At 47.2% G+C, this 23,702-nt stretch overlaps 1 protein-coding gene across 4 annotated transcripts in view; it reads left to right on the top strand.

Annotated features, from left to right (window-relative positions):
• Window positions 1-23,702, top strand: part of LOC131675389 (anaphase-promoting complex subunit 1) — an 896,320-nt gene that overhangs the window by 431,292 nt on the left and 441,326 nt on the right. For all 4 annotated transcript variants that reach the window (XM_058954365.1, XM_058954368.1, XM_058954359.1 and 1 more), the window contains one exon: window positions 10,132-10,390. In XM_058954365.1, coding sequence (XP_058810348.1) covers window positions 10,132-10,390 — 259 coding nt within the window. The remainder of the gene's footprint in view (window positions 1-10,131; window positions 10,391-23,702) is intronic.

Genomic DNA, 23,702 nt, shown 5'->3' with positions numbered 1-23,702 from the left:
TTAAATTCATCATCTTAATTCGTCACTTAATGTCAAATAAAATAATTCAAGTAAATTCAAAAAATTGTTGAATTATCGAAAATTGCAGTTAGCAAGCAAAATTCATTAGTAGTTGAGTACCGTTTTCAGTTGACTGCGGCGCGCGCATGTCGACTGTCACGCCGCTCCGCGCTCGCCAAGCTGCATTTTACATTCTAAAGCCGGCCGCTGATTGGCTATTTTTTAAAGTTAATTATCTCATTACCTAATTACCAAAAAAATTTTTAAATAATTTTTCAAGACGAATTCAGTGATATAAGTTTCATCCAATGTTTCAAAATCACCGTGCATATGTTAACAAATATTACCATGGAATTATCTTTATGATTTGAATTGGGTGACCCTAAAAACCTATATATCTATTTTTTTTAGAATTTTTTATTAACATTTTTCATTTAACCTTCAAATAACCTTGAATATAATGTGTTAAAGTTAAAGAAGCCCGGATTTGGAAGGAGTGACGTCAAAAACCTTAAGTTATCCTGCTCGAGTACAGTTATCTTAGATATTTTGTGTTGACATACTCTGAACACGAATAAATAATAAATCCAACCCCTTCAGTCCCGGTTGAAGAGGTATAGAAAATTAAAAAATGAAAAATAAACAAATGTGACTAATAAGTATTTGATAAAGTATTTTATGAACTTCTTTATTAAACAAATAGAAGTTTCAATACGCCGATTCTTCAGAGAAGCTGTTAGCAAGTAATAGCATTTTTAGAATTAGAGGGTTGCTAGGCTAAGTAACTAAGTAGAATGGAGGTGGGCGGTTTATGGTCAAATATTTAGATTATATATTCAATTCACGATAACTTGGATGCATCTGTAGAAAACCGGGAGTTAAAGTAAGAATTATTCTAAATTGCTAGTGTGAATTGTTATTCGTATACTGAAATAATGCATTATAAATAATGTAACGGGGAGATAAATCTGAAAATGGGAAATTTATTTAAGAACAAACTCCCACGATGCAGAGCAAACCGCCGCTCCGTTAAACACGTATGATAATACGTGTATTCGCCTTAACGTCAGATGATTTATCCTAGATCTCTTTAATTGATCGGAGTTGAACTCACCTTAAGTCACGTGTTTTGTTACACTTGATGAATTGGATTAAAACCTAAGCCTGTTTCAAATACTTAAGCTACCAGGAAAATCAAATGACGAAAACGGTGAATAAATTTAACAGACTTTAATTAACAAAAAAAAATCACTACAGTCTTTGTTGGGCCGAAAGACTGACGCTCGCGAATAGGATTTTACAATTTAATTATGATCGGTGAAAAGGAGAGAGAGAGAGAGAGAGTAGATTTGAATTCTACCGCGAACTAACGCACGGCGCGATTATAAAAAATAACGCTATCACGAATAAACAAAATATCGAATATATTTTGTATCGCTTAATATGACGGAAGGTGCATCTACCATGCGGTGCAATTACGGTGATCAGCCGTAATTGTTGTTGTAAAATTTCAACTGCCGCTGCTCCTCAATTATCAGCTGCTCCGCCTTATATTTGCTCTATCAGCTTTTATCTGCTGCTTCTATACCGCTGCTTGCTGCTGCAATATCGTCGTTACACACCCGCACGTATTTGTCCCAGAGAAAACTATTTATTTTTGCGAATGAAAGTGCAAAACACAAATCGGCGGTAAACTCGCGTAAACAGATGAGGCGTAACTACTTATTCAAATGATCGCGCGCCCCCTCTCTCTCTCAATAGTTCGAACTAACGCGCGAGAAGCAGAATCGCGAACGGTTCGATTAATTAAATCGACTACCGTTGCAATAAATTAATTAAAATTGTAGACTCATATAATTGAAATACCATAATATTTTCTAATCTCGAGTTACCTATTATTAAGAATACATGTTTAAATCTACGTGCAAAGTTATATTATATAATTTGTTATCGAAGAAATAGAAAATAGTGATTGTAAAGAGTTCGTGAACATATTCATGATTTTGACTAAATACAAATCATTTGGTAACAAGAATTATTTTCCTTTTGATTATTTCATTTATAATACAGAATCCTAATATGAATACATATGAAATGTGATCATATACTAATGCAAAAGGCTATAATTGCCAATTTATATGTGTTTCAGCAATCTATAAGTGCAGAGATGAGAGAGAGAGAGAGAGAGAGAGAGAGAGAGAGAAATAAAATCGATTTCATACGTATTTAAATTATTTAGTTTATTTTACTGAATGTTTGATAGGCGTTCGATATATAAATAATTTCTGCAAGTAGGTTTTATTACAAATTATACTTAGCGTAATATACTATAATCTGTCGAAGAATAAATACAAAAATCTATAGAATATACTTAATTACAAATGAAAATTAGGTGGATTTATCTGCAGAAAAATCTGTAGTTAAATATGTACAAACTACGAGGTGTGTTCAAAAAGTAAGGTAACTGTATTTTTAAGAAAAAATATTTATTTATTTATCAATATTTATGTTGTCCCCTTCAAAGTAATCCCCCTCAGGTACAATACACTTATGCCAATGGTTTTTCCAATCCTCAAAGCACTTCTCATAAGCACTTTTCGGTATAGCCTTGAGCTCTTCCAGCGATGCAGTCTTTATCTCTTCAATCGTTGCAAATCTCCGTCCTTTCATAGGTCTCTTTAGTTTTGGGAACAAGAAAAAGTCACATGCGGCCAAATCTGGTGAATATGGTGGCTGAGGCATGATTGTGGTGTTGTTTTTGGCCAAAAAATCTCTCACAAGCAAAGATGAGTGAGCAGAAGCATCATTATCGTGATGCAAAAGCCATGAATTGTTTTTCGACAATTCTGGGTGTTTTCTTCGTATTGCTTCTCGCAATCGGCGCATAACTTCAAGATAATACTGTTTATTGACCGTACGTCCATATGGTAAGAACTCCTTATACACCACGTCATGGTAATCGAAGAAAACAGTGAGCAAAACTTTGACATTTGATTGAACTTGGCGTGCTTTTTTCGGTCTTGGCTCATCTGAGCTCTTCCATTGGGACGATTGGACTTTGGTTTCGATATTATAACCATATACCCATGATTTGTAACCAGTTCTGACCCTTTTGAGTAAATCTGGGTCGTCGTTGACGTCATTCAACAGTTCTTGAGCGATGCGACGGTTCTTTTGGTCAAAATTTAGCAATTTCGGAACAAACCTCGCTGACACACGTCTCATGCCCAAAACGTTAGAAAAAATTTCATGGCACGCGCCAAGCGATATACCAACATCCTCAGCAACTTCTCTGATAGTGATTCGACGATTTTCCAGAACAATTTTCTTCACTGCTTGAACGTTTTCATCAGTTGTTGACGTGCTTGGGCGTCCAGAGCGAGGCTCGTCATTGGCATCTTCCCGGCCATCTTGGAAGAGTTTGTACCACTTGTAAATATTTTTTTTTACTCAGAACAGTTTCACCGTATGCCACCGTCCACATTTCAAGTGTTTCGGAGCACTTTATTATATTTTTTACACAAAATTTGAAGCAAATCCTTTGGTCCATATTTTTCGATAGCAAGAAATCGTCGAGCACGCAAAACACTTATAACCTTTACGCCTCTCACTACCAAACAAAAAATGCTATACAGGGTGTCCCATTTTAAAGGAACCACCCCGAAATTTTCAACGATTGGCATTGTACAAAAAAATTGTTCAGACAACAGTTGTTTGGAACAGTGGGGGAAACCTTTCTGTGTAATCCGATTTGACCTTGAGATTTATTTTCAAGGTCATTTGAAGGTCCAAGTCATTTTTTGAATAGGAACCCATATTTTTGATCCCGGATCGGAAAGAGCGGAAAATTCTACGTTTAAATAACGTATTATGTGTGGGGTGCGGTTAACCCCCCCTCGCCTGAGGTCATGTAGGGGTTAAATTTATGATTTTCTTCATCTATGCACAGGGATGATCGGGCAAGGGTAAGGTTAATTGTAATAACCCAATAACTCCAATACCCAATAACTCGATAACCCCAATAGCCCCAATAACCCAATAACCAAGAGATATTTTGAATAAGGACCCCCATTTTTTATCCCGTATTCGAAAAGAGCGGGAAATTCTACGTTTAGATAAAGTATTATGTTGGGGGAGCGGTTCACCCCCCCCCCCATCCCTTCGGGGCAAGGGTGAGGTTAATAAGGTATTGATTACCCAGCCAGTGAAGGGAAGGTATTGATTTCCCAGCTAATTAAGGTAAGGTATCGATTACCCAGCCAATGAAGGCATGGTATTGATTACCTAGCCGGGTGCTGCGGGTAATACCTTGCTGCAGCACGATATCGGCCTTGACATGCCCCGAGAGACAACAGAATATCAACAATTTCGTTTCTCGAATAATCCGGCATATTCCCTCCTTTTAAGTCGACTAAGAAAATTACAGTTGAACTATCCGCTTGAAATTTCTCGCTTAACCGGTCAAACAACGACGCACAATACTTTCTGGTGATTTTTTGTCTTTTTTCTAAATAGAAGATACGTGCATCCAAAAAAACAGTGGTCATAACATTGCCAGTCGATTTCACTGTCTTCGCCTTCTTTGGAGCTGGTGTATCCACGTTTTATCTATAGTTATGAATCAACGCAGAAAGTCGTCCGGATTACGGTGGATGTGCGTTAAGGGGGCCTCGCAGGCTCGCTTGGCCGCGCGTCGGCGATTGGTCAGCCCTGTTATCCGACTTATCGGCGTCGTAGGGCCTGTGAGCATCTACTATTATCGCTCACTGTGTTGCATCTAATGATCGCATGATGAATTTTTAAAAGGAATTCTTAAAGGAAAAATTCCAAGAGATTCAATATAAAAAAATTTGCTATCAATTGCACTTCGAAGCAGCTCATCGAGTTGGCAAGCCTCGTGGTTTGCCACTCGAAATATTTTCTTTTGTTATTTAGATTGCGTGCGTGTCAACTTCTTGCTTTTCTCGGAGACGTTATTGCGAATTTAATGTAAAGAGTCCGAACTATTATTTTAATAACGCGAGACACACTCAAACGTTACATTACCGAAATCTATTAATATATTGACAGCAACATATGCAGATGATACATCAATTTTAAAAGTATACCCAGATGCAACAATAGCAATCAAAACATTACAAAACTACTTAAAAAATCTCCTTCAAAGTTGGTTTAACTCCTGGAGAGTAATAGTAAACGAAAGCGAATCGATACATACAACATTCATACTTCGAAAAGTTACCTGTCCTCCTATTAGATTAAACGAGAAATATATTTCGCAAAACAATTGAGTAAAATATCTAGGTATTCACCTAGATCGAAGAACGTAAACTGTTGGGTCTAAAATATAGAAAATGTACTGACTCATCGGAACAGAATTGGAGCTGTCAATTGAAAACAAACTGCTGCTAGATAAAGCTATACTTAAATCAGGCTGGAGATATGGCATTCAAATTTGGGGTGCTACTTCTAACTCGAATATCGACATCTTGGAAAGATTTCAATCGAAAGTCCTACGCAATATAGTACGGGTCCCTTCGTTCGCACCGAATGAAATTATTCAAAATGATTTCGAGATTCCTACAGTGAAAGAAGAAATTAAAAAATTCTACGCAAAATATAACTTTAGACTTTAAATCCACCCAAATAAACTTGTCAACAAACTTCTCAAGATATCCATCGCCAACACCAGACTAAAGAAAATAAACTAATGAATGCGCAAATAAATTAACAAAATGATTTCAACTATATTCCAAAACAAAGATAGTATACTCACTGGCTTATACTGCTATTTATTATACATACACACTTGCTTATGGTCAGAATACGTAAGACAGATAAATAAGCTTGGAGTAATAGAAAATGTAGATAGGACATAATATATAAAGTATGATATATAGTATACCTCAGTAGTATTAATTACGTAGTGTGACGGTGGCCAAAGATGTGAATAAAGGTTCAGACTCTTATTTTAAATATATGTATATATATATACATATCCATAAATATAATATATAATATTTATATACATATATTTATATAATGATAACTATTTTCTTGATAGAGATTTAAACATCAAAATTCTTAAAAGTCAACAATTAAAGGGACTAGATATATTTATGTTAGAAATAATTACTTATGATAGGAAATTCCACTATAAGAAAAAAGTTATGGAAATATAAAAGGTTATATATAATATTCTTTAATAGTATGATTATATAATTCAACATTTTCTAATAACATTTATGTCATTTTCAATGGTGAACCCTCTCTTTTTACCTTTTCAATTTATTAACGTATAATCCATAATCCATCAAAGATACTCTAACATATTATGTTCGTTGACTCTTACGATCGCTCGTTTGCCACTCTCAAGCCAAATTTCTCTGTATAAAGTGTACCAACGAGATGATTGGTGTAGCTAAGACCAACTGGTGACTGCAGATGAAGAGAACGGCAAACGCGGGATTCGGAGAGAGGCGAGAAGAGAGTTAATGAGTGAGACTTGGTGCTGGACTGTCGGGTCGGATACGTCGCCAATTTCCTAAGGTGTTTAGAATTATTTTCGAGAGCGGCTTTGCCAAGTTATTAAAGATATTCGCCCGGTGCAAGGGGCGTATTAGTAGGATTTTGTTGTGATTGGTTGCTGAGTCACGTTCTGTGAGTTTTTGATGCCGGCACCGGAACATGTAAGGATCCACACGGTCGACGCGTGCGATATTTTATCCGAGCGGAGTCCGGTAACACCCAGTAACCAGACTCGAGCAACAGCAACAGTAGGAGAGCAGAAACCGGGAGGCAGTCGCTGAGTTGCCCCACTCCCCCCCCCCTCTCTCTTTAGATGCTCGAGCGTTGCATTCACCTGCGAGTAATTGAGCAATTTTGCTAGCCCCCGGGTCGGTCACAACGATATGTCGCGTATTCATCAAGCTAAGAGGAAAAAGGATTACCTATTAGTTTATCGGTAATCTTATTAATGTGTTTGGGCGGATTAATATCATTACCGTAATTATATCTAATTCTGTATTGGATTTTTGAATGCGCATGGATGAACTTCATTTTTGTACTTTTCTTTTTTTTCTTATATTGTAATGGAAGTAAGTTAATTTAATTGACTGTCAACACAGTTCGCGTGTCATAAATCTACATGCTAACATTAGTTTGGCACGCGATTAACCTACATATATATATCCAGTTTATTACTTAGCTGTCGAAGCGTTCACGTCTTTCGAATCCGTTCCTTTTTAAAGAATTTGTGCAGGCAGTCCCCGGTAAAACCCTCCAAGTTGTCGATTGTATTTTTCTGTTACAATATTCCAGTAATTATTGAATTGTATTTTTCAATCTGTAAAAGAAAAAGAGTAAGTTTTTACAAATTTAAATTTTTGCTTGGGCCTGCAGATTGCGAGGTTCGCGCACGAAGAGAGCGTGGAATTAGAAGAAGTGGAAAGAACACGAAAGAAATTACGCCAGCAATCGCACAAATAAAACAAAGTTTATTTCCGGATCATTTACAACAAAACTAAAAGAAATTCTTAAAATCCGAAAAAAAGAAACTTAATTTTGGCCTATAACGGTAATCAGGCGAGGCGGAGTTCTTGGTAACGACCTGAATAGCTGTGGATCGACGCATGTTCATCCGTGCATTAGTGAACCTCTGTTTAACTAGGAGGGCCCCGAATCGTTATAGTAGAGAGAGAGAGAGACAGACAGAGACAGATAGAGATAGAAAGAGAGATTTGCCAACGATGTCGCTGCCCCTGCTGTTGTTGCTACTCCCGCTATTCCTTTTATTCGCGCCGTTACTGTTATCTAGAAATCTTCGGGGCGGAGGTTGCAGCTGATGAGGCGCCGGCAAATCCGTTAAAAAGTTCGGGGCAAACCATGAACAGGCCAACTTCATGCAAAAATAACACAGCGGTCCACGGCACTGAAGGCGTTTTTTTTCTTTTTCTGTTGCTGTGCCAACATCCTGCTGGAAGAGTATGAGCCCCTGACTGATGCTCCCACAAACACCGTGGTGGACTCCTCACTGTCGCCTGCGAGTGAATGGCTTTTGGGTACGTTCAGTCAAGCTTTCCGCTCTTTAGCTCTGCCTCTCTATACGAGTATATATATATATATATATATATATATATATATATATATATATATATATATATATCTTTCTCTCTTGGCGTTCACAATCCGCCGAAATATGCACTCTTTCTCACTCCCAAGTACGCCAATTAACACTTCGAACAAATGAATCAGGTATGAGTGTTATGCTCACGGATACATACATGCATCCGGTTTGATGAAGTCACACACATAGATACTTTAAGATAATGTTCGAAAGAGAAATCGTTAGCAAAGCGGTTTTCCCCATCATAAATGAAATCTTGATTATATAAACAAATGAGAATTTTTGTTTTATTTCATAAATAACTTGTTTACTCATGTCTCTTCGATTAATATTGAATAAATATATAAAATTTTAATTTCATTAATGAATTTTATGACTATGTGAGGTAATTTTTACAGAATAAATATTCTCACAATATTTCTTTGTTATAAAGAGTATGAATTTCTTGAAAAAAATTTTGTAATTGTGTATTTCTTGAGGTTTTTTTTCAAGTACTGGTGAGAAGCATTGGTAGAAAAAAAACCATTTTAATTAATACGAGGTCTGTCCGGAAAGTATCGGGCCTACGTTTGTATCTTCGTGCCATAGTGTTCGAGCGACCTCTACCGGACAGAAACGTCAACACTAAAGCCTCACGAATCTATTGGTTACTTACTGAAACCTGCCGGACGTATAGTTCATGCGCAGCGTGTCTTTGTTTACAGTGCCTTTTTCGCGTTCGTCGGATTTTGATATTGTCAAAAATGACTGAAAAACAAGATCAACGAATTTGCATCAAATTTTGCTTTCAACTCGGAAAAACGAGTTCGGAAACTATTGAAATGATGCAAAAGGCCTTCGGAAGCGAGTGTATGAGCAAAACACGAATAAAAGAGTGGTATAAACGGTCCATAGATGGTCGCACTTCTGTCGATAGTGATTCTCATTCCGGCCGACCTTCGACGACAAAAACCGCAGATAATATTGAGCGGGTGCGACTTGCAATCGAACAATATCGTCGTATGACTGTGCGAGAACTAGAAGAAGACCTTGGGATACCAAAAACTATCATTTCAGAAATTTCAATCGAAAATTTAGGAATGGAACGTGTTTGTGCGAAATTCATCCCAAAATTGCTCACAGCAGAACAGAAGAACATTCGCTTAGAAATCGCTCTGGACAATCTGGAAATGGTCAATAATGATGATAATGTGCTTAGAAAAGTTATTACAGGTGATGAATCATGGGTTTATGGTTATGATCTTGAAACAAAAGAACAATCTTCACAGTGGAAGCATTCTGAATCGCCAAGACCAAAATAAGCACGTCAAAGTCGGAGCAATGTTAAGTCAATGTTGATTGTTTTTTTCGATTGTGAAGGTGTTGTACATCACGAATATGCACGAACAGGTCAGACAATCAATAAAGAATACTACGTTCAAATTTTGAAACGTTTGCGTGATGCAATAAGAAGAAAACAGCCGCACTTTTGGGAAAGTGGTGACTGGCTTTTCCATCACGATAATGCGCCAGCGCATTCATCCAATCTTGAGCAGCAGTTGAACAAACACAATATCGCATTGCTTCGACAACCTCCATACAGTCCCGACATAGCCCCTTGTGACTTTTGGCTGTTTCCAAAACTAAAAAAATCACTCAAAGGACACCGATTCGATGACAAAACAATGGTTGAAAACAATGCGACGAGTGTACTTAAGGCTATCCCTAAAAGTGAGTTCCAGGACTGCTTTGAAAAGTGGAAACAACGATGGAACCGTGTTATTCAATCAAGTGTGGATTACTTTGAAGGATGCCACCCACCACATGATAAAGAATAACGCTAGCACGAAAATATAAAGGTAGGCCCGATACTTTCCGGACAGACCTCGTAACTTACTGATCGTTAATCTGCAATATTAACTATTAATTGTGTATTAATCACTTATTCTAAAGTATAACTGTTTTTATATTTTACTATTTTTTTCACAGGTTAAAAATTTATTATTAATGGTAAATATCTTTTTTAGATTCTACGATTAAGATTTAATACAGATCATAGAGTTCGAGAAATACGTAAATTACTGGATTCTTCTGAACCAATGATTATTTCAATTGTTCAAAGACCTGATGTTAGCGATCACGAATTCATCGAAGAGCAAGAAAAATTTTTACATGCATTATGTACAAGGACTATGGCTCTGCCAATTGGTAGAGGAATGTTCACTTTACGAACTTCTATGCCCATAAATACTGAACAATTACCTATTCCAAGATTATGTTTAACAGGTATGATTCATTTATATTTTTTATTTATTTACTAAAGTACATATATAATTTATGTTATCGTAATAAATAAACATATGTTAAATGTGTAACGCAATACATCAGAGGAAGTAAATTCCTATTCGCTTGTCTGATTTATATTAAAACTAAACGTTAATCAATAATATTGTTCTACTCGTTTATACTCCAGTAGTACGTATGATACTATTAGACCAAATAGACATGAATGTATAGTCCTTTAATTTTGTTTGTCAGAGTTTTTCACCGTTACCTAATTAGCACCTCTCTCTCTCTCTCTCTCTCTCTCTCTCTCTCTCTCTCTCTCTCTCTCTCTCTCTCCCTCTCTCTCTCTCTCTCTCTCGTGAGTACCGGCCAGTCGCAAAATTTTACACTCTCCACTTTGACCAAGTATACTTAAAATATTCGCCTTCGGGCGGCTGTTTTAGGTTCATCATTGCAAGCTCCTTATTGCAATTTACTGATACAAGCGTATTCATCGCCTGTAGCTGTGTTTTGCAATTGTTTTTCATCAATAGTTCTTCTTGCGGATTCTTTGAGGTTAGTTCTCTCATCGCCGGTGAATTCGCAACAAGCTTCTACCACACCGAGTTTCCGCAAATTTCTGCCAACACTGAGAGTTTCTTTCAAACTACGCATGCGCCTAGTTTGAATTCGTCAGGCTACACACACATCAGACCTACATCGGCGAGTCCGGGGCCATCGTCTATCATCCCCACTCGCCTTCCTCACAAGCCACGCCTACCACACATGAGTCCGGGACAACTGTCGACCCTCCGGCGTGACACATCTTACCGTACCGATACCAGTGAGTTTGTGCGCGCAATTCGAATTTAAACTCTCCACATTATAAAAGAGTATTACTACACACATATATTATACACTTTACTGCTGTTTAACTAGTAACTAAGAGTATCGTCATTACTTCGATCAGGCAAACACTATTTAATCGGCGCCTTTAATGGTCTTAACCTGTGGCTTTTGTGATTCTGTCATAAATCGCAAAACTAATCGTACCATTACTTGTTCTAACTGTAATAAACTATACCACTCGTACTGTGTGAGTCCAGTCGCGCCAGCTGGTTCCACTATCCTTGGCTGTTGCCGTTCAAGTGTTGCTACTTCTCTGCCTCAATCCGCCTCTTCAACTTCAAGCTCTCACAGTAACTCATCTTTCAGTAAGAAGAGGCAAGCTTCTTCCCCTCAATCTCCAAATTTTCGTTTGACGAAGCTTCCTTGTACTTCAACCAACTCATCACAACTTCTTACTACCGATCAATTCGACAAAGACATATTTAAATGTGGTAGCAAAACAGCAGTCTACATTCGTCCGCTATGGCCTAAGCCCGTGTTTGATCTTTTCACGGCAGCTCGAAACTTCAGTGTGAAATACAACTTTGCTCGTCCAATTGTCAAAAATCTAAGGGTCTGTCTTCGTAAAACAATTCGCTCTGCTCCGGTGCCCATATTATCTGTCGATGATCTTCCCAAATTTATCCCACAACAATCACACATGACCGGCATGGAAACTGATGAGAATCCATCTGCATCTACTAACAATTATGGAAGTTGTGACGGGCGAATCGATCATTAGATTCGATCGCCCTGTTCGCCTCTCTCTCTCTTCCGCGTGCCTTCCCCTGAGCCGCTGCCACATCGGTCTTGGTTGAGTAAAACCGAGTATCGACACACGATGTGGCTTTGTTACAGGTCTGATTCCTGATCGGCGGAGATGCCTGGCGCTGGAGGGATAGGCATAGGCGGAGAGCAGAGGAGGAGAGAGAGAAATAGTGTCGCCGGCATGAGCCGCACATGTGTGCGTAGCCGGCGGCGCTCGGCCGTTGAGTACCTATAGGGAGGGGCGCGTAAGAAAGCGCGGAAGCCGCGAGATCGCGGGCAGTATAGTTCTGACCGGCAATTAATTGCCAGCTAGTCGAACTTCGCGACAATAACGGGTGTTTGTGCGGTTAAAAACTGTTTGGAGACCATCAGCAAGAGGGAAGATCGGCTACATCGAGAATCCTGCCTTGCGAGGACTACATCGCTCGCTCAGAGGACGTGGACTTCCACAACAGCGCTCCCTCTCAAGGTCAGGTACCCTTTTTAGTTTATCGGTGCGCGCCTCGATTTCTCTCTCTCTCCGAGCATCACATAGGCCGGACGCGGACGAGTGGTTAGATGCGTAAATTCGCATCGCCCTCGCGGAATTCGCGGGACGAATTGTAAGGTGACGTTCTGTTTCCTGTGCGTTCACTCGCACGGAGCGAACTTAGCCCGGGCTCGGCCGACGCACACGTCAAGGCCGAATGTATAAAATTGTTGTAATAAAGAGAAAAATATTAGAATTGATGAGTTCATTCTGTTAAACCTGTCTCTCTGTAATTGATTAAATTGCGATTATCAATATTGCCGGACGACATAGCCCTCGTTAAATTTTCGCGACGAAGCGAATTTGCCTTCCGAGCCTTTCCCCCTTAAATAATTTGTGACGCAACGTTGCTCGGGCTTAAATCATTAACGTACGTGTTACATGGCATCCCTTGTGGGGAAATCGCGGAAATCGGGATTGAGATGATCGCGAGAAAGAGAGACAGGACGCGAAATTCTAAATAGAAAAGTAATTCGCGTAGACAAAAGAATTTGAAAAGGTCGGTTGACGCCGAGAGGGGAGGTGATCGAACGATCGGCCGAGCTGCGTTGAGCCGCGGCTCGAGCGGTGTTTGTTTACATTCCTCATCTCGGGTTCACAGAGAGCGCCGATCGAGAGAGAGATACGAGGCCGAAATTGTAGCATAGTTGTGTTGCCGTCGCTATACTCAGGCACGGACGAGTGAGTCATCGACCTAACGTGTCGAAGGCCACTATTCATCATACCCACGGTATACGGCCAGTAAAAGGACGGATAGACAAGTCCATTTAAGAAGCGGGTGTTGTTAGCGTAGTTAGATACTTATGCGATATGGCCATTGGGTACTAATCTGTTTTGATCAGCGGATTAGAAAGGTGCGCCCTTGCCTGGGAGCCGCGACGAGAGTGAGAGTAGTTAGTATTTGTGTTTTTATTTTGAGTTTTATTTTGAAGTTAAGGACGCAGAGCAGTGCGTATAATTCGCACTGCCTGAAAGTTTATTTTATATTGTTGATTGAGTAACGGCCGAACGAAAGAAAGCGAATGCGTAGAAGTCGCATCCGCCGTTGATGAAAATTGGCCGGACGATAATTTAGGGCAAGTTAGTGTTGGTCGCTAGTGTTTTTTTTTAATTTCATTTTATTATTTGGACAGTTGCGCGACGCGGTCGTCGGTTGTGCCCACATCGCGAGCGTGATATTGGACCGAGCGTTCGGGCGGTGTGAGAAGCAGGGGGGTTTGTAAGGATGCCGCCAAGCGGGACGACAGGCGCGATTATGCGCGAAATATTAAAGGATAGGTCGGTGCGGGCTCTTAAGCGGCGAATCAACGAAACGCCGCCCGCGGAGTTGCTGAGTCTCCTTAAGAGCTATGGCCTTAGCGTGACGGGTAGCTTCGGGGTGCTTCAGGAGCGCATGCTGCGCTACATGATCTCGCGTGAAAGGCCGGAGCTTAATCCGCCCCTGAGTCCGAGTGACTTTGAGTCGGGCGTTATGCCGGGCCCGCCGGAGGCTATTCTGCGGGAGGAGTCGCGTGAGGTCAACATGGACCTGCAGCCTGATAGAGGCGAGGTGAGCCGCGGACGTCTGGAGGGCCAGATCGAGCCTGCGTTAATTCGCAGGCGAGAAAGCTTGGCATCCTCAGACGAGCGGCCGCCGCCGGTAGCAGCGCAGAGAAGCGGGCCAGAGCATAGGAGCGAAGACGGGCAGGATAACGTCCGGGTTGCGTCACATGAGGGGGCGACGGCGCTCGCCGATGCGAGGAGAGAGTTGGCGTCTCACGGAGAGGTGGCGTTCCAGGGTGCCGCGGGAGGGCCGAACGTTTTCGGACAGGCGTGAAACATCGTCGCAAGCCTGCCTGGCTTAGTTATGCGGAGGGAAGTACGTGCGGCATTATCGGAAAGCGCGAATAACTTATATCGCGTAGAAGAGGCCGCGTTGGAGATGCAGGCGGGTAGGCGGGATGCGCCACGCGCCGAGGACATAACGACGACTCGGACACCACATAGACGGGCGCGAGAGGAGCGACGATCTCGCTCGGCGTCGCGCCGGCGGAGGGAAAGTAGCTCGCGGGAGCCGGTTTCGGAAGACGAATTTTTCTCCGAAGTGGAAAGCGACGCCACCGAGGAGAGAGTATTGGGGTCGTTCGACCGGAGAACGAGTACCCCGGCACTGCCACGCGAGGTTGGAGAGGCCATGAGGAATTGGGAGGATTTAGTTAGGAAACTGTTGAAGGACGGCGCGCGAGAAAATTACGCTGTGAAAACCGAGGGAACGTCGCCGCGGGCCAGGCCACGGTTTGCCGATCCGGGGGAATTTAGGGAGAGGTATAGGCCGAGGTGCCCATCGGCAAGCGAATGGGAAGATAGTTGGAGCGAGTCCCCGAGTTCGGATGAGGACGGGCCGGATGGGGCGGGGTTGGTCAGTCGCAGACCGAAGCGCCGGAGTACTTGCAGGCGCTCAGGTCTGCGTCAGCCCCGACGTTATAAACCGGTGGACGCGGTGAAGGCCTTTCGTTCTTGGTCGCTGAAGTTTTCGGGTGACGGGGGAGCGGATGTGGACGGTTTCGTAAGTGATATTAGGAAATGCCAGGATTTTTACAGGTTGAGAAATGAGGAAGTACTCCGTGCGGTAGGCATAATATTAACGGGGAAGGCGGCGCTCTGGTACCGTAACAATGAAAATACTTGGCGAACCCTCGGGGAGTTTCTTACCGATTTAAAGGAGGAATTCGGAAGGCATTATAAGCGGGAGGATTTATATCAGGAGTTACGATTAAGGACGCAGGCAGAGGGAGAGACGCTGGGTGACTACCTAACCGCCTTCCAATGTATCGTTCGCCGTTTTGATAGGCCTCCTTCGGAAAGAAGGCAGGTGGCGATTTGCAAAGAAGGTTTGCATCCCACCTTCGCGAGGTATTTGTACGGGAAGTCGTTTGCTACGCTCAAGGAACTGAAGAGGGTAGGCTGCGAATTCGAGCGTCAGCGGGCAAGGAAGAAGAGGTGGCGGCCACCTCCGGCGGCCGACAGCATGCTGGTTCAGGACGCGGCGTATCGGAGCTCGGCGGGACCAGCGAGAAAGGTGGCAAGGACCGCTGTGTTAGAGGCGGAAAAGGGCGCCGAGGTCACACCAGAAGACGGATCGGGTGCGCGACGTTCTAAGAGGCGGTCAAAGGGAAAGAGTGGCGACGCGTCCAAGAGCGAGGTACTCACGGCTGCCGCGCAGCCCGGTGGGGGCGGGGGGCCGACCTCGGGTTCCGGAACCGGCGCGGGAATCAGTGCGAATAATCCCGCAACCTCGGCCGTTCCGGCGGATCCGGGTGCGGCGCGGACACAGACCACGGTTCCGCCAAGTTTAGTTCCCCAGCAGAGGGGCGCGCAGCGAGGCGGTGATGGCGCTGGCGCGAGTTCGCGCGCGTTCGGAGGTAATTGTTTCACGTGTGGAGGCAAGGGACATAGGAGTTCGCAGTGTCCGAATCGCGTTAATCGCGAGGGAGGTAGGCCGCCCCCCACTTGTTATCGGTGTAGGCAGGCCGGACACTTTGCTAATGCGTGTCCGGGGGCCGTGGTTAGTTGCCAGGTTTGCGGGACCGCGGGGGCGGTCTTCCAGAACTGCCCCACGTGTGCGGCTGGCCTGGCGCAACAGGGAAACTCGCAGGCGGGGGCCGAAACTCGCTCGTCGACCCCTGCTTGAGTCTGCTCGGGCGAGCGCGGTTGGCGCTTGAGCTGCACCGGAACAGGGTGGCTCGCGCAACGAGAACCGGTAACGGGGAAATCAATGGGGGCGAGAATGTCGGGCCTGGGGAGGCTGCGTTGTTATTCGCGGCCGAGGCGCCGGACCAGAATAAGAGTGCCGCGATTGAGGGAACGGCGCGCGGAGTTGGAGGCGCATATCCGGAAATGGCTAAGAGTAGCTCAGAGAAATTTTGGGATAGTCTGTCGCGCCGTTATGAGCGGTTGAACGTGTCGGATCTCGAAGATGTCCCGTTCGGGAAAGCGATAGGAAGCGAAAGAAAGGAAGATTGCACCGTCGGGAAAGGGAAGTTAGGAGTAGTGAGAGAGCGATCCGATCGAGCGCAGGATGAGCGCGTGGCTGAAAAGTCACCACGACGCTCCCCGCTGCTCTCGGATGCGCCAAAAATGAGTGAGCGATCCGATCGAGCGCAGGTTGAGCCCGGGGCTGAGGAGTCATCACGACGCTCCCCGCTGCTCTCGAATGCGCTAAAGATGAGTGAGCGATCCGAGCGAGCACAGGTTGAGCGCGTGGCCGACGAGCCGCCGCGACGCTCCCTGGAGCCCTCGGGTGCGCCTCAGGTAGGAGAGGGGTCCGATGGAGCGCGAGGGGGGCGCGGAGAAGCGGAACCACCGCGAGCCTCGCCAAGGCTCTCGGACACCGGTGAGCGGTACAGCGGAGTGATGCGACAGGGATCGGTGGGTGAGGATCCGGCGAGCCGTGCGAGGGTGGCGGAGACGCCTTCCGTAGTAACGGAGGGAAGAGCCGAGCCAGGCTCGGATGATCGGTTAGCAAGCCCGCGCGAGAATGATGACGTGGCCCAGGTGGCCGTAGTAGAGAACAGATTTTTTCTAGCTATCAAAATAAATGGGAAAAATTATCTCGCGTTATTGGATTCAGGTGCGCAGGTTACGGTGGTGGGCCCAGGATTGGCAAATAGGTTTAGGTCACGGTTGAGGCCGCCAACGATATTTGTAAGAGGAGTGTCGGGTGAGGAACCGGACCCGTTGGGCGATCTGAAATTGTACCTCGAGATAGGGGGAAAGAGCGGGACGCTGATCGCGTGTGCCGTGGCACAGTGCGCGCACGACCTAATCTTGGGCGCGGATTTTTGGAATGCGTGGATGCAGGATATCAGCATCGAGAGACGGGAATGGCGACCGAGGGGCTCGCGAGAATGGATTCCTTTCGTGAATAATGAGGACGGGACGGCGCACGTATTCGCTGAGTGTGCGGGACTCGTGAGTTACGTGAGCGCGCAACGTGAGCGAGTGTTGGCGTTGGTGCACCGCATCGTACCGGAACCCGGAATTGCTCCGGCTGTGACGAATTTGATTAGGCACGTAATAGATGTGGGGGATGCGAGACCGATCAAAACGCCTATACGCCGGATGTCGCCGCCGATCTTAAAGTTTACCCAGGAGGAGACGACAAGAATGTGGCATGCAGGGGTAATCCGGCCGTCGGATAGTCAGTGGAGTAGCGCGCCGGTCGTGGTGAAAAAGGCAGACGGGACGTATCGATTTTGTCTGGACTTCCGTCCTGTAAATAAAGTGACAAAGATCGATGCGTACCCGATGCCCAGTCTCGACTCGATTCTGGATCGATTGCGTGGCGCCGTATTTTTGTCAAAGGTTGATCTTAGGTCGGCGTTTTGGCAGATCCCTTTGGACGAAAACAGTAAACAATTTACGGCATTTGCGGTTCCCGGGTTGGGGCTGTGGGAGTTCGAAAGAATGCCCTTCGGCCTGGTAAACGCGCCCGCGACGTTCATGCGCTTCATGGACGCTCTATTCGGACCGGAGTTCGCGCATAACGTTTTCTGGTATATGGATGACATGCAGTGGTTAGAAAGAGTACTGCGGCGTTTAGTTGAGGTAGGGTTGGAGATCAACCTCGAAAAGTCGGACTTCTTTTGTACGCAGGTGACCTATCTTGGCTATAGGTTGGACGGCGAGGGCCTGCGCCCGGACCCGGATCGGATTCAGCCGATTATGGACTATCCGGCGCCTCGTTCGATAGAACAGCTTCGCAGATTCCTGGGTATGGTGGGTTGGTACGCGCGATTTATCGAAAACGAGAGCGATATAAAGGTACCGCTCACGAAGTTATTGAGGAAAGATCAGTCGTGGGTTTGGGGCGAGGAGCAACAGGAAGCCTTTGAGCGACTGAAAAGGGCGCTCACTGAGGCTCCTGTGCTGGCGAGGCCGGACTTCGAGCGGACGTTTTATCTGCATTGCGATGGTTCGTCATACGCGGTGGGAGCGTGTTTAGTGCAGATTTTTGAGGATGGGGAACACCCGATTTGCTATGCGAGTCGTATGTTAAACGCGCATGAGAAACGATATACGGTGAGTGAGATTGAATTTTTGGCGGTTCGATTCGCAGTTCAGAAGTTTAGGCCGTATATCGAGGGATTTCACTTCGTAGTAGTGACGGATCATAGCGCGTTGACGAGGCTTTTAAGCAAGCGAGATTTGACCGGCCGACTCGAGCGGTGGGTGCTGGATTTTCAACAGCTCGATTGCGAGATAGTGCATAGGAAGGGTGCCTTGCATCATGTCCCGGATGCACTCTCGCGCGAGTTTGAGGACGAGGCAGAGGTCGGCGAATTTACGGCAATCAAGGACTCTTGGTACCAGCGAAGACGCCAAGAAGTCCAGGAGCGGCCGGAGAAATATAAAAATTGGAAGGTAGAGGACGGCCTGTTGTATCGCTACATGACAGACTATCTGCTTGATCCAGTTACCAATCGTGAGGAGTGCTGGCGAATGGTTGTTCCGCTCGAGTATCGGGAAAGGGTTTTGCGGGACGCCCATTGTGCGCCTTCGGCCGGACATTTTGGACAGGATAAGACGTGCGATCAGGTCATAAGGGAATATTATTGGCCAGGGGTGCGATATGACGTACGGACGTTCGTAAACCAGTGTCAGGTTTGCCAAAAATATAAAGTCGAGCAGAAAGTACCGAAAGGGTTGATGGGAAGGCGGATGATAGAGCGCCCGTGGGTGGTGGTCGCGACGGACGTGATAGAGTTGCCGCTAAGTAAAAATCGATTTCGGTACATGGTAGTATTCCAGGATCTCTTTACTAAATGGGTCGAGCTCAAACCGTTGAGCTCCGCGGACGGAAAGTCGCTCTCGCACGCGTTTGAGGAAATGATCCTGTTCCGATGGGAAACACCCGAGTATTTGGTTAGTGATAACGCGAAAGCTTATCAGAGCAAGGCGTTTCAGGATACGCTCCGAGAATACGGCGTTGAGCATGTGTTCTGTCCCCCGTACCATCAGCAGAGTGACCCAGTAGAGAGAGTTAACCGGACGCTGAAGACGATGATAGCTATGTTCGTGGACAACGATCACCGGACTTGGGACCGCTACCTGCATGAATTCAGGCACGCGATTAACACCGCGACTCAGTCTTCTACGAGGGTTACGCCGGCGTTCCTGAACTTCGGTCGGAATCCTCGGCCGGTGAAAAGTTTAAGGAGGGAAATGGAGCGGCGTTCTCCCGTGATCAGGATCAAACCCGAAATTTGGCAGGACCGATTAGAAAGACTTAATGCTTTGCGAGACTTGGTGGGACGTCATATCGAGAAGGCGCAGGAAAGACAGAAGAGAGAGTATGACAAGAGGCGAAGGGACGTAGTCTTTAGCGTGGGCGATTTAGTTTGGCGGAGGAACTACTCGTTGTCGTGTGCCGCGACGGGCAGGAATGCGAAACTGGACCCCGAATACACCGGACCGTATAAAATAGTGAAGAAAGTCTCGAACCTAATATACGAGTTGGAGACTGACAATAACTATCGGATCCCGATGGTCCACGTGAAGGACTTGAAGCGTTACGTTCCGCCGCGCGGTGTGGGCAACGGACGGCGACCGACCGCCGTCGGGTAACGAAGTAGACGGGTTGGATCGTGTTTTCGTTTTTCTTCTCTTAATTGTTTTTTTTTATTACTGATTTTGACCGAAGAAAGACCAAATAACTAATACGCCTTAAATTTACAGATGGAAGATGAAATTACGACGTTGGCCGCTCTGACAGCCGAAATAGGCGTCAGGAGCGAGCCTTCCCCAGGACGAGACCGGACGGCGGACCCAGAACCCGAGAAAACGGAGGCAAGCGTGGCCGAGCCCTCGTCATCTTTGGCTCGGCCCGAGCAGTCGCTTGCCGGCTTCACGGAGGGTGATGGAGAAGGAGAGCTCCCGGATCCGTGCGGCTTGGAAGGCACGACCGAAGAGGCGGCTCCCGGGACTCTAGAGACCCGGGGTACGCGAGTGCTGAGGCGAGCCGTGGCTATGGTTGCGGAGCTTTCGGCCTATCGCGTCCTGAGCGTCGGCCCGGGGTTTCCTGAAGAGAAACCGGGCGCCGAGGGAGGAGAAGCGGCTGGCCTGATCGTGGACAGCAACGCAGCAGAAATGGAGCTGGAGGAGCTCTTGCTAAGGAGTCCTCCGGCGCAGCCGCAGGAGCTAAGGGGCGAGACGCCTGTGCGTGAATTCGCACGTCCGTCGAACCCCGGGGGCTCTGCGGACCTGCCCGGCCTACCATCATCAGCAGCAGCGGACCGGCCCCAGGAGTTGGGCTTTACCAATGGGAGGCTGCAGTTAGAGGGGGAGCCGGTTCCGGGAGTTGCGGCGGGCTCGGCGGCGGCAACGGCGGTGGTGCGGCCGGAGAGGCACATCCACGAGCCAATGGAGTGGGTGCCTATGCATCAGCAGCAGCTGGACCCGAGATACAGTTTCCGCCGACAGGGACCGCCGTCGAGCATCCCGCCTGCCGGGTACCTGGAGGACGAGCGGAGGAGGACCGCGGAGGAGCAGCGTGGCGGCGGCAAGAAGAAGAAGAAGAAGAACAAGGGCCCGGATTTCTCGGCGAGCAATTGGGTCTCGCCCCTGACCGAGGCCGGCGCGGAGGAACCAGAGCAGCCGTCCAGGAGCCACCGCCGCACCGAGGACGCTGGGCCGGGAAATGAGTGCGTAAATTCGCACCGTTTCCATGGCGAGGCGTCCGCGGAGGCGATAGCATTGGGGAGGCGTCCGTGGAGGCTAGAGATAGGACGAGCCCGTGGGCTGCACTGCCCCCGTCGTTCCAGGGAGGCGCGTGTTTCGCCTCCGCGTTCCGGTGAGACGCCGATGGCGGGTGGCCCTGATGACCGTGATGGGGGAGTCTCCGCGAGGCCTGCCCTGAGGCCTCGCGACTCGGCCGGTCGGGTGTCAGAGGCCGAGCCGCCGCGTCTGGTGCTCCGGGCTGGGCGGTGGATCCGGGAGACGGACGGGGCCCGGCTGGTTTTGGGTTTCTTTCCCCATCACCGCCAACTAGAGTGGGAGATTCCTGACGAGAGGCCGCCTCCGCCGGAGACCCCGCGCTTGTCTGCTGTTGTCCGACCCGAGCCGCGGCGAGGCGAGGAGGACGGGCCGATTGCGTCAAGAGAGGGCTCGCGGCCCCCGTTGCAGGACGCCGTTTCCGCCGAGACGCCAGCAGTGGGAGCCGGGGAGGAGGGCGTCATGATGGGCCGATTGACGGGCACCTTTCTGGCCGGCCTGAACTCGGTGCCGTTCGACCGGGAGTTGGACGTGCGGCCGTTTATATGCTTTAATTGCCGGACTGGAGAACATCGCCGCTCGAGATGCCCGGAGCCGCCGAACCCACGGGAATGCTGCAGGAATTGTGGGCGCCTGGACGCGACGGTTGCTCATTGCGTGCGATGTGCGGCCGCTTACGCGAAGTATTTGCGGACTCGAGCGGGGGCCGACGCTGTAGCCAGGGCGTCTGAGGAGCAACAGCACAAGGAGGCGGACGGACCTCAGCCACCGAGTGAAAGGAATGGAGGGGCTCGTAGCGAGGAGGCCGGGGAAGAGATGGCAGCCGAGCCGCGTAAGAAGAAGCAGCGGCGTGGTGGCCGTCTCCGAAGAGAAAGAATGGAGAGGAGACGAGTTCTCGAAGCTGAGCGGGCCGGTCCGGACGAGGCAGTTTTAAGGCTGCGAGAGGACGCGCGGCTGGAACACCAGGCTGCAAGTTCTCTTCAGCGAGACGCCGAGGTTGCCCTGCGGCGCACTCCGCCAGGATCCGGCGACGACGCAGAGAGGGCTGATCCTACCCCTGGTCCCTCTGGGGAGCCTCTTCAGCCCCGAGCGGAGATGGTGGGGTCGACGCCTGAAGAGCCGTGGACGGACGAACAGGCCCGGGAATTAGGTAGATTGGCTGGGGCGGTTAATCCTAGCCACCCCACCACGGCCGAATACATCAGGATGGTGCGGCTGCGACGCTTCGCATTGCAAGCCAGCACACCTGATGCCCGGAGTGCCGATTAAGGCAAATGGGTGAGTAGTGGTGAAGGTTATTTAATTGGAATGAATGTTGAGTATGATTGTTGGCGTGTGCGAGTGTTGCCCTTATATTATTTCCGTTTTTGTCCCTCTGAGTTTCCGAGGCCGGTGGCGGCGGTGCTAGGGAGGTCGAGGTGGTCGTCCACCGATGATCGGGGGTATCGTTGGACTTGGGAGGGGGTGTGACGGGCGAATCGATCATTAGATTCGATCGCCCTGTTCGCCTCTCTCTCTCTTCCGCGTGCCTTCCCCTGAGCCGCTGCCACATCGGTCTTGGTTGAGTAAAACCGAGTATCGACGCACGATGTGGCTTTGTTACAGGTCTGATTCCTGATCGGCGGAGATGCCTGGCGCTGGAGGGATAGGCATAGGCGGAGAGCAGAGGAGGAGAGAGAGAAATAGTGTCGCCGGCATGAGCCGCACATGTGTGCGTAGCCGGCGGCGCTCGGCCGTTGAGTACCTATAGGGAGGGGCGCGTAAGAAAGCGCGGAAGCCGCGAGATCGCGGGCAGTATAGTTCTGACCGGCAATTAATTGCCAGCTAGTCGAACTTCGCGACAATAACGGGTGTTTGTGCGGTTAAAAACTGTTTGGAGACCATCAGCAAGAGGGAAGATCGGCTACATCGAGAATCCTGCCTTGCGAGGACTACATCGCTCGCTCAGAGGACGTGGACTTCCACAACAGCGCTCCCTCTCAAGGTCAGGTACCCTTTTTAGTTTATCGGTGCGCGCCTCGATTTCTCTCTCTCTCCGAGCATCACATAGGCAGGACGCGGACGAGTGGTTAGATGCGTAAATTCGCATCGCCCTCGCGGAATTCGCGGGACGAATTGTAAGGTGACGTTCTGTTTCCTGTGCGTTCACTCGCACGGAGCGAACTTAGCCCGGGCTCGGCCGACGCACACGTCAAGGCCGAATGTATAAAATTGTTGTAATAAAGAGAAAAATATTAGAATTGATGAGTTCATTCTGTTAAACCTGTCTCTCTGTAATTGATTAAATTGCGATTATCAATATTGCCGGACGACATAGCCCTCGTTAAATTTTCGCGACGAAGCGAATGTGCCTTCCGAGCCTTTCCCGCTTAAATAATTTGTGACGCAACGTTGCTC

Source organism: Phymastichus coffea, unplaced genomic scaffold (assembly GCF_024137745.1).
Source record: "Phymastichus coffea isolate CEN01 unplaced genomic scaffold, Cenicafe_Pcof_1.1 PCOF00001, whole genome shotgun sequence".
Taxonomy (NCBI): Eukaryota; Metazoa; Arthropoda; class Insecta; order Hymenoptera; family Eulophidae; genus Phymastichus; species Phymastichus coffea.
This window is presented reverse-complemented; position numbering and strand designations above follow the sequence as displayed.